Source organism: Nannospalax galili, unplaced genomic scaffold (assembly GCF_000622305.1).
Source record: "Nannospalax galili isolate Female #2095 unplaced genomic scaffold, S.galili_v1.0 scaffold191, whole genome shotgun sequence".
NCBI lineage: Eukaryota > Metazoa > Chordata > Mammalia > Rodentia > Spalacidae > Nannospalax > Nannospalax galili.
In genome coordinates, this window is record NW_008331484.1 from 1,122,668 (window position 1) to 1,132,334 (window position 9,667).

The 9,667-nt window shown below is 48.0% G+C and overlaps 1 protein-coding gene across 4 annotated transcripts in view; it reads right to left on the reverse strand.

Annotated features, from left to right (window-relative positions):
• Positions 1 to 9,667, reverse strand: part of Plekhg7 (pleckstrin homology and RhoGEF domain containing G7) — a 53,667-nt gene that overhangs the window by 43,234 nt on the left and 766 nt on the right. For 3 of the 4 annotated variants that reach the window (XM_029559088.1, XM_029559087.1, XM_029559084.1), the window contains exons 2-3: positions 7,429 to 7,556; positions 4,354 to 4,394 (exon numbers count right to left, since the gene is read on the reverse strand). In XM_029559088.1, the coding sequence (XP_029414948.1) occupies positions 4,354 to 4,394; positions 7,429 to 7,556 (169 nt within the window). Of the gene's footprint in view, positions 1 to 4,353; positions 4,395 to 7,428; positions 7,558 to 9,667 lie in introns of those variants that run through there. The other variant, XM_008823856.2, reaches the window with a different exon arrangement.

A 9,667-nucleotide genomic window follows, 5' to 3' on the forward strand; every position in this document is an offset into this window, starting at 1 on the left:
AAAAATAGTAAGATATTTGTGTGGATAGAACAATGCAGACCCCAGCAACTGGTGACAGATTGGTTGGAGAGACCATGTGGGTAGATTTTGATAGAACAAGGCCCAGTGAGTTCACATGAGGCTTGGCGGCTGCTGCTGTGGTGTGTATTAGTGCTGTGGTGTGTGTACTGCTGCTGTGGTGTATATTAGTGCTGTGGTGTGTATTAGTGCTGTGGTGTATATTAGTGCTATGGTGTGTGTACTGCTGCTGTGGTGTATATTAGTGCTGTGGTGTGTATTAGTGCTGTGGTCTGTGTACTGCTGCTGTGGTGTGTATTAGTGCTGTGGTGTGTGTACTGCTGCTGTGGTGTATACTGCTGCTGTGGTGTGTATTAGTGCTGTGGGGTGTACTGCTGTGGTGTGTACTGCTGCGGTGTGTACTGCTGCGGTGTGTACTGCTGCGGTGTGTACTGCTGCGGTGTGTACTGCTGCGGTGTGTACTGCTGCGGTGTGTACTGCTGCGGTGTGTACTGCTGCGGTGTGTACTGCTGCGGTGTGTACTGCTGCGGTGTGTACTGCTGCGGTGTGTACTGCTGCGGTGTGTACTGCTGCGGTGTGTACTGCTGCGGTGTGTACTGCTGCGGTGTGTACTGCTGCGGTGTGTACTGCTGCGGTGTGTACTGCTGCGGTGTGTACTGCTGCGGTGTGTACTGCTGCGGTGTGTACTGCTGCGGTGTGTACTGCTGCGGTGTGTACTGCTGCGGTGTGTACTGCTGCGGTGTGTACTGCTGCGGTGTGTACTGCTGCGGTGTGTACTGCTGCGGTGTGTACTGCTGCGGTGTGTACTGCTGCGGTGTGTACTGCTGCGGTGTGTACTGCTGCGGTGTGTACTGCTGCGGTGTGTACTGCTGCGGTGTGTACTGCTGCGGTGTGTACTGCTGCGGTGTGTACTGCTGCGGTGTGTACTGCTGCGGTGTGTACTGCTGCGGTGTGTACTGCTGCGGTGTGTACTGCTGCGGTGTGTACTGCTGCGGTGTGTACTGCTGCGGTGTGTACTGCTGCGGTGTGTACTGCTGCGGTGTGTACTGCTGCGGTGTGTACTGCTGCGGTGTGTACTGCTGCGGTGTGTACTGCTGCGGTGTGTACTGCTGCGGTGTGTACTGCTGCGGTGTGTACTGCTGCGGTGTGTACTGCTGCGGTGTGTACTGCTGCGGTGTGTACTGCTGCGGTGTGTACTGCTGCGGTGTGTACTGCTGCGGTGTGTACTGCTGCGGTGTGTACTGCTGCGGTGTGTACTGCTGCGGTGTGTACTGCTGCGGTGTGTACTGCTGCGGTGTGTACTGCTGCGGTGTGTACTGCTGCGGTGTGTACTGCTGCGGTGTGTACTGCTGCGGTGTGTACTGCTGCGGTGTGTACTGCTGCGGTGTGTACTGCTGCGGTGTGTACTGCTGCGGTGTGTACTGCTGCGGTGTGTACTGCTGCGGTGTGTACTGCTGCGGTGTGTACTGCTGCGGTGTGTACTGCTGCGGTGTGTACTGCTGCGGTGTGTACTGCTGCGGTGTGTACTGCTGCGGTGTGTACTGCTGCGGTGTGTACTGCTGCGGTGTGTACTGCTGCGGTGTGTACTGCTGCGGTGTGTACTGCTGCGGTGTGTACTGCTGCGGTGTGTACTGCTGCGGTGTGTACTGCTGCGGTGTGTACTGCTGCGGTGTGTACTGCTGCGGTGTGTACTGCTGCGGTGTGTACTGCTGCGGTGTGTACTGCTGCGGTGTGTACTGCTGCGGTGTGTACTGCTGCGGTGTGTACTGCTGCGGTGTGTACTGCTGCGGTGTGTACTGCTGCGGTGTGTACTGCTGCGGTGTGTACTGCTGCGGTGTGTACTGCTGCGGTGTGTACTGCTGCGGTGTGTACTGCTGCGGTGTGTACTGCTGCGGTGTGTACTGCTGCGGTGTGTACTGCTGCGGTGTGTACTGCTGCGGTGTGTACTGCTGCGGTGTGTACTGCTGCGGTGTGTACTGCTGCGGTGTGTACTGCTGCGGTGTGTACTGCTGCGGTGTGTACTGCTGCGGTGTGTACTGCTGCGGTGTGTACTGCTGCGGTGTGTACTGCTGCGGTGTGTACTGCTGCGGTGTGTACTGCTGCGGTGTGTACTGCTGCGGTGTGTACTGCTGCGGTGTGTACTGCTGCGGTGTGTACTGCTGCGGTGTGTACTGCTGCGGTGTGTACTGCTGCGGTGTGTACTGCTGCGGTGTGTACTGCTGCGGTGTGTACTGCTGCGGTGTGTACTGCTGCGGTGTGTACTGCTGCGGTGTGTACTGCTGCGGTGTGTACTGCTGCGGTGTGTACTGCTGCGGTGTGTACTGCTGCGGTGTGTACTGCTGCGGTGTGTACTGCTGCGGTGTGTACTGCTGCGGTGTGTACTGCTGCGGTGTGTACTGCTGCGGTGTGTACTGCTGCGGTGTGTACTGCTGCGGTGTGTACTGCTGCGGTGTGTACTGCTGCGGTGTGTACTGCTGCGGTGTGTACTGCTGCGGTGTGTACTGCTGCGGTGTGTACTGCTGCGGTGTGTACTGCTGCGGTGTGTACTGCTGCGGTGTGTACTGCTGCGGTGTGTACTGCTGCGGTGTGTACTGCTGCGGTGTGTACTGCTGCGGTGTGTACTGCTGCGGTGTGTACTGCTGCGGTGTGTACTGCTGCGGTGTGTACTGCTGCGGTGTGTACTGCTGCGGTGTGTACTGCTGCGGTGTGTACTGCTGCGGTGTGTACTGCTGCGGTGTGTACTGCTGCGGTGTGTACTGCTGCGGTGTGTACTGCTGCGGTGTGTACTGCTGCGGTGTGTACTGCTGCGGTGTGTACTGCTGCGGTGTGTACTGCTGCGGTGTGTACTGCTGCGGTGTGTACTGCTGCGGTGTGTACTGCTGCGGTGTGTACTGCTGCGGTGTGTACTGCTGCGGTGTGTACTGCTGCGGTGTGTACTGCTGCGGTGTGTACTGCTGCGGTGTGTACTGCTGCGGTGTGTACTGCTGCGGTGTGTACTGCTGCGGTGTGTACTGCTGCGGTGTGTACTGCTGCGGTGTGTACTGCTGCGGTGTGTACTGCTGCGGTGTGTACTGCTGCGGTGTGTACTGCTGCGGTGTGTACTGCTGCGGTGTGTACTGCTGCGGTGTGTACTGCTGCGGTGTGTACTGCTGCGGTGTGTACTGCTGCGGTGTGTACTGCTGCGGTGTGTACTGCTGCGGTGTGTACTGCTGCGGTGTGTACTGCTGCGGTGTGTACTGCTGCGGTGTGTACTGCTGCGGTGTGTACTGCTGCGGTGTGTACTGCTGCGGTGTGTACTGCTGCGGTGTGTACTGCTGCGGTGTGTACTGCTGCGGTGTGTACTGCTGCGGTGTGTACTGCTGCGGTGTGTACTGCTGCGGTGTGTACTGCTGCGGTGTGTACTGCTGCGGTGTGTACTGCTGCGGTGTGTACTGCTGCGGTGTGTACTGCTGCGGTGTGTACTGCTGCGGTGTGTACTGCTGCGGTGTGTACTGCTGCGGTGTGTACTGCTGCGGTGTGTACTGCTGCGGTGTGTACTGCTGCGGTGTGTACTGCTGCGGTGTGTACTGCTGCGGTGTGTACTGCTGTGGTGTGTATTAGTGCTGTGGTGTGTACTGCTGTGGTGTGTACTGCTGTGGTGTGTACTGCAGACTGCACCAATGGGGAGAACGTAGCACCAGCCTTTCTTTTTTCTCCAGAAAACGTGAATGCAGAGTCCAATTTCAATAGTGAACGTCTCCTCCCTCTGCCCACAGTGCACAAGAAGGAAATTCTTGTCCAAGGACAACCCCACCCTTGTTTTATATCATAAAGACTCAAAGACTATTGATTTAGATCGATTACTCTTCAATAATTGACAAAACTGCAAATGAATTTTAAAAATCCGCTAGGACCAATTAGCTGAGTTTCTCAGAAATAGAAATGTGTACCTGTGGAATCTGACCCTGTAATATTAATTTTTTAATGTCCCCCACATGCATGGTGCTGATTGCAACCTAGGGTATATACACAGGTGAATTTTATTTCATCAAGTGAACTGTTTCTAAGTCATATCAAGTATAATTTCAGTGTGCAAAGCATCGCTATGTTAGAATTGCTTTTCTTTTCTGAAGAACTCATTAACTGCTGGCAATTAGCACTGTTTTGCTGCATGAAATGGCGCTGCTTGGCACGTTCTGGAGCCCACACTATGGCTGTGATGATATCATTTACCTTTCCTGAGCCATCTACCTTTATGCAAAGATAAAACAGAGTTAAGCACTCTTAAGCCATCTCTTACTTTCTTACCTACAAAAGACTTAACTAAAGATAAAAACAACAATGTGTGACACTTACCACTCCTCTCTTGGAGAAAGGCCATCTTGGTTTTTTGGATTCTTATGGGTGACATAAAAGAAAATATATCGTTACTTGTAGTAACTAGGCAAAGATCACCATAGTGCTTGAGAAAAGTGTCTTTTTGAAAATGAGCTGAGTATAATTCACTGTGCTGTTATTCACCTTTTGCTGAGAATGCCCTGAATGAGTATTTACAGTTTTGCAGATAAATGAATGATGCAATGTTGTAAGCTAAAGGTTCATGGTCTACTGCCTTAAGGTAATATGGTATTGTTTCTTTACTGGGCTGTTGGATTTAGCTTCCTTTCTCCTATTAATTGGAGAGAAGTCTATGAACTGTGGTAAGTATGTTGAGCCATTCATTTAAGCTAGAGAATTATAGCACTTTGGGGCCGAATAGACTGACCTTTATTTTCACATTATCGCACCATAGACTGTCCCACCCTATGCAACAGCAATAGCCTGATCAAACTGGAGACTTGAAGCCGTCATCAACCCAGACATCTTCAGCTATTCTTAAACAATGCTATTGAAATAGGAAGCACCAATGCGTTGCTCATCTTCATGTTGGGGCTGCTACTGGCCACCATCCCAATGTCCTTAGAAGTTGCTCTAGGCTGGGAAGGAAGCCATTATTCAATCACATATTCTTTTGATGACCAGGAAATTACATCCTGGCCTTTTGATTTTTCTGTCTTTTATGCTACTCAGGATAAACTGGGAACAGTTTCTTAGCTTCATGTTTTGATTGCTCAGTATACAAGAGATGTCTTCTAGCTTGACTCTTGTCAGATTCAGCAGGACTGTCTTCGTAGTGCTTCACTCAGCTGGAATTAACTGCCTGGCCAGCATTTATCGCTTGAATATGGTTTTTATTGTCATCTTGGACAGGACGTAATAAGTCTACCTAATTACCCTCTCATCCATTGCAGCCACATGACTGATGTTACAGAGGGGAGAGTAGGTGGAGTCATCTTTAAAGATTAGATTTACCACACTTAGCCCTCGAATGACCAGTAAAATTATCCCATCCAATTTGGACTGCAATAACTGGACATCCTGGCCCTTTGTAAATTTCTTTCCTTTTTCTCTAAACTTTAAGGATAATTTGGAACCTTGGAAAATCATTGTGTTGAGAAGATTTAAGTGAATCTTTATTAAATACACACTTTCATTATCTGCCTTAAATATTATCCTTTGTTGAATAAGTAATATCTGCATAGCAACACTACATACAGCAAAGCTTGAGAGTTAGTGCTTTAGACCATGGTCCTGGGATCCAAGACCTCAATTCTAAAACTTCAGTTGGCATCCGAATCACCCGCAGGGCTTGTTAATAACCCAATTGCTGGACACCAATCCCAGAATTTCTGATTCTTAAAATATGGGCTGGGGCTTTGGAATCTGCATTTCTGACAAATTCTCAGGTGCTACGGAAGCTGCTGGCCCGAGACCAGGCTTTGGCAACCACTGCTCTAGTTGTGAATGGGTTAAGAGCATTTGTGAAGCATTAAAGGAGGTGCCTGAGTCTTTGGGCTCCAACCCAAATCCAATCAATGCAACTTCTCTAGGTCTGTTGTATATGTTGGATTTCCAAGAAAAGATTCGTTTGTGAAGTGGGACCCACTAAGAACAAAAGCAGCTTAAAAGCCACCCACATGGATAAAATTTAAGTACTCTAGCTTTCAGGGCTTTGATGTGCTTGTCCTCAGAACCACGAGGAAAGTCCCCCAATATTCCAAGTGTCATATTGTATCACAGCTAATGACCCACCCTGCCTCTATAAGATGTCCATTTGCCACCATCACTTATGGAACTCTGGTTGGAAGACACTACGGTTATTACTGTAGCCAGAAAGGCCCCCTAAGGCCTGGGTGGAGACCTAGTAGTTTTGCCAGGTCAGTCACCTGGCCATGGGACCACCCCTAGGAAGTCAGGCTCACCTTAAGTCTTACTAACAAGATAGAATAGCTAGTGTGTTAATGAGAAGGTGAACTTTTCCTGCCCAGAATCCCTGTCCCCCTAGTGTAGTAGCTTGTGGTCAGGCAGTAGCCATGTAGCTCTGGAAGTCTGTAAGCTTTTTTGAATTCTTTGGAGAAGCATAACCTCTACTTTTATTCTTTCTGTCTCTTTTCTAAGCATGCTTTCCCTAACACCCTGGGCTGCCCCAACATTTTGGGTTTCTTTACTCTTTCTTTGAAGTTCTCTTCCCTGCTATGTGGCTGCTAGTTCACCACATATCTGACCTCCATGCTGGCTTTAAAATGCCTTGGTTTTTTTCTTTCTCTCATCCATTCTTCTCCACTGGGTGACTGCTGAGATTTACAACTTGCCAATCCTGGAGGTTTTCCTTTCAAACTCTAATAAAATTGTCCTTAAACTTCCATTTGAGTTCACTCTTAAATTCTTTCATTTTTATTTTATGTGTATGAGTGTATTGCCTGCGTGTATCTAAGTGTACCTGTGTTGTGCAATGCCCATGGATGTCAGAAGAGGGCATTATATCCCCTGGAGCTGGAGTTATGGACAGTTGTTAGTTGTCATATGAGTGCTGGGAACTGAACCCGGCTCTTCTGCAAGAGCAGCCAGTGCTCTTAATTTCTAAGCCATCCCTCTAACTCCACTCTTAAATTCTTTTATTAGTGGGACTAAGAACCTAAAGAGGGGACCCTGTTTCCTGTGTGTGACTGTGAGGCTGAAGAACAGGAGTGGATCAAATATAAGTTACAGCAACCACAGATAAGATGCTTACCAGTCCAACAAGAGCATTCTGATCCCAAATGGTCACCTTCCCTGGTCCAGCTGGACCTGGGATGAATAATTTGATAAGACGACATTCTGAGGATAGACCCATGTCCTATCTCTGTAAATGGAATGCCTGATACAAGACTGGTAGTCTTCTGACTCTAGTCACTCATGCCTTGTGCCTGTTCTAATTGGCAAGGCTTCCCTTCGAATGGGTCAGTCCCTGGATTCTACTAGGTCTTAATCATTTGGAAAGATCTTTCTTGCTTATAACAATATCTGCCCTGTAACAAGCATGCAGTGGACATAGACAGAAGGAAATGGGACCTGGATTCAGCAGCAGCAGTGGGTGGCACAGATAATCAGCAGCTCCATCAGACACCAGAAGGTCCCCGGGGAACACCTCAAGTCCAGGCAAATTCAGCACCACAGTGCTCCGCCTGTGCTCACAGAACCTGTGCTCAAAAGAGGAAAGGTAGGAGTTCAGAGCTGGAGTTAAGGCAAGTTCATGGTTCAGACACCTCTGCTCATGCAGAAGGGATTGCTAGCCACCTGTTACTCAGGAAGAGACAGGCCCTTCCGGTCTCCAGGCACAAAAGGGCCATGAGGATGAATGCACAACTCTTAATTTTTATCAGTGGTTTATAATTTTGACTCATCCAGAGCAGAAGAGATTATGTGGAAATGTCAACACAAACTCATCCTATTTATTCTGGCAGAAAGAGGGAGAGAGAGAGAGGAGAGAGAGAGGAGAGAGGGAGAGAGAGAGAGAGAGAGAGAGAGAGAGAGAGAGAGAGAGAGACTAGAAAAAAGTTTCTGAAACCCAGAAATCTTTGCAAATGATGTACTCGGCCTCAGAAGTGAGTTGGGTATGTGGGTGTGACACTCCCACCCCTGAATACATAGCAATCCAAAGTTGGCTGTTTAAAGTCAAGAGTTTCATTTATTTGAGAGAAACATGAAAAGCATAGTAGGAACAGTGGAGACACTCCAGAGGCATTCATTTTGTACCAGACAAACAAAAATTAAACCATATACCCAGGCCTTGCATGATCTGACCCCTTTGATATTTGTTGCTTTGCAACTTAGTCTCTCGAAATACAGAAAGGATTCTAACTCATGGTGTTTTATACCTCTGTGCCAGAGCTGAGATTGTGCTGCCCCTCCCAGTCCTCCCAGGCCTAACACCTGCTCATCCAGGAGATTCAGACCCATAGGGTATCTATGTTAAGTAGCTTAAAAAGGGAATATGCAAATAAAATTAGGCCCAGCTTTATTTAATTAGCTCCATTCTCTGGAGTTTTAGAGTCTGTTTTACCTGCCTGCTCTCTGCTTCTCTCAAGCTGATGAGCAGGAATGGATGAAATGATCCTTTTGTGTTGTTCTCCCTCATGGAAAGTGATTTGCTTTCAAAGGTCATTTTGTAGCTTCCTGCCTTAATTCTGCTATTATCCGAAGCTCCTGGCTTCTCTAAATACCCCTGTTCAGTGAGGGTTTGCTAAACATTTGTTAAGTCAATGGAACAAAAACCAATCCTGCATGATGTGTACTCTGCTGATACGGGATGCTGCACACTGTTTAAATGTGTGCTGCACTTTCTGCTTCTGTGCACACTCATCTCACTCTCCTTGGCACACTGATTCCTCTCTAAACTCCAACCTTGACATTTCCTCCAGATGTTCATTCAGGAAACTCATCTCTCCCCCCCTTTACTTTTCCTTCTTGTACCCCTCCCTCTTCTCTTACAAAGATTTCACTGAAGGCTTTTCCTAGGACTTACATATTAGAGAATCTTATCATTTAGCATAGAGCCTGGGACAGAGCAATATTCAAATAAGCTTACTGAATAAATAGTCCTATGTATTGACCTATTCAATAAAATGCTGGCAGTCCTCAAATGATTTGGTTTTACATTCTGGATCATAAATGGATAATTACATGTGTATATTCAAAAGCAAAATACAATTTTACATTACTGTCACCCACGTCTCCCCTTTCTGGAGTTCTTTCTAACAGAAGGTATCTATTGGGAATGACAGAGGTCAGGTTTGAATTGAATTTGACCATATGGAGCAGAGGGAAGACAGCTGGCTTACACAGGGCCTGGACCATGGCCTTCGCTTTTCACCTTGGTTGCCAAAGCTGGTGATGCTCATTCTGGGGGTGAGAATGCCTCTGGGTATAACAGAATCTGTGTGGATGTGAACTTTTTTGATCATCAAAAATGAGCATGGATTAATGAAAAATATCAAGAACCTCAATAACCAAGCAGAGATCCAGAAAAACAATTAAAAAAATACTTGTGCCCAGTAACATGAAGATACATGGATTGATACTGAAAACAGAGCCTTTCTTCCCTCATGCCTGGCAATGGTCTTGATTTCTAGGCACACCAAAAAGGACCTTGGTCCGTTACCTGGAGTTGCTCAGATTATTGGAATAATGATGTTAATGCAAATAGTTGTAATAAGCTTGACTTTAAATTTGGGTTCTCTCTCTCTCTCTCTCTCTCTCTCTCTCTCTCTATTTTTTTGTTCAGAATTTTCTTTTTTGTGCTGCTCTAAAT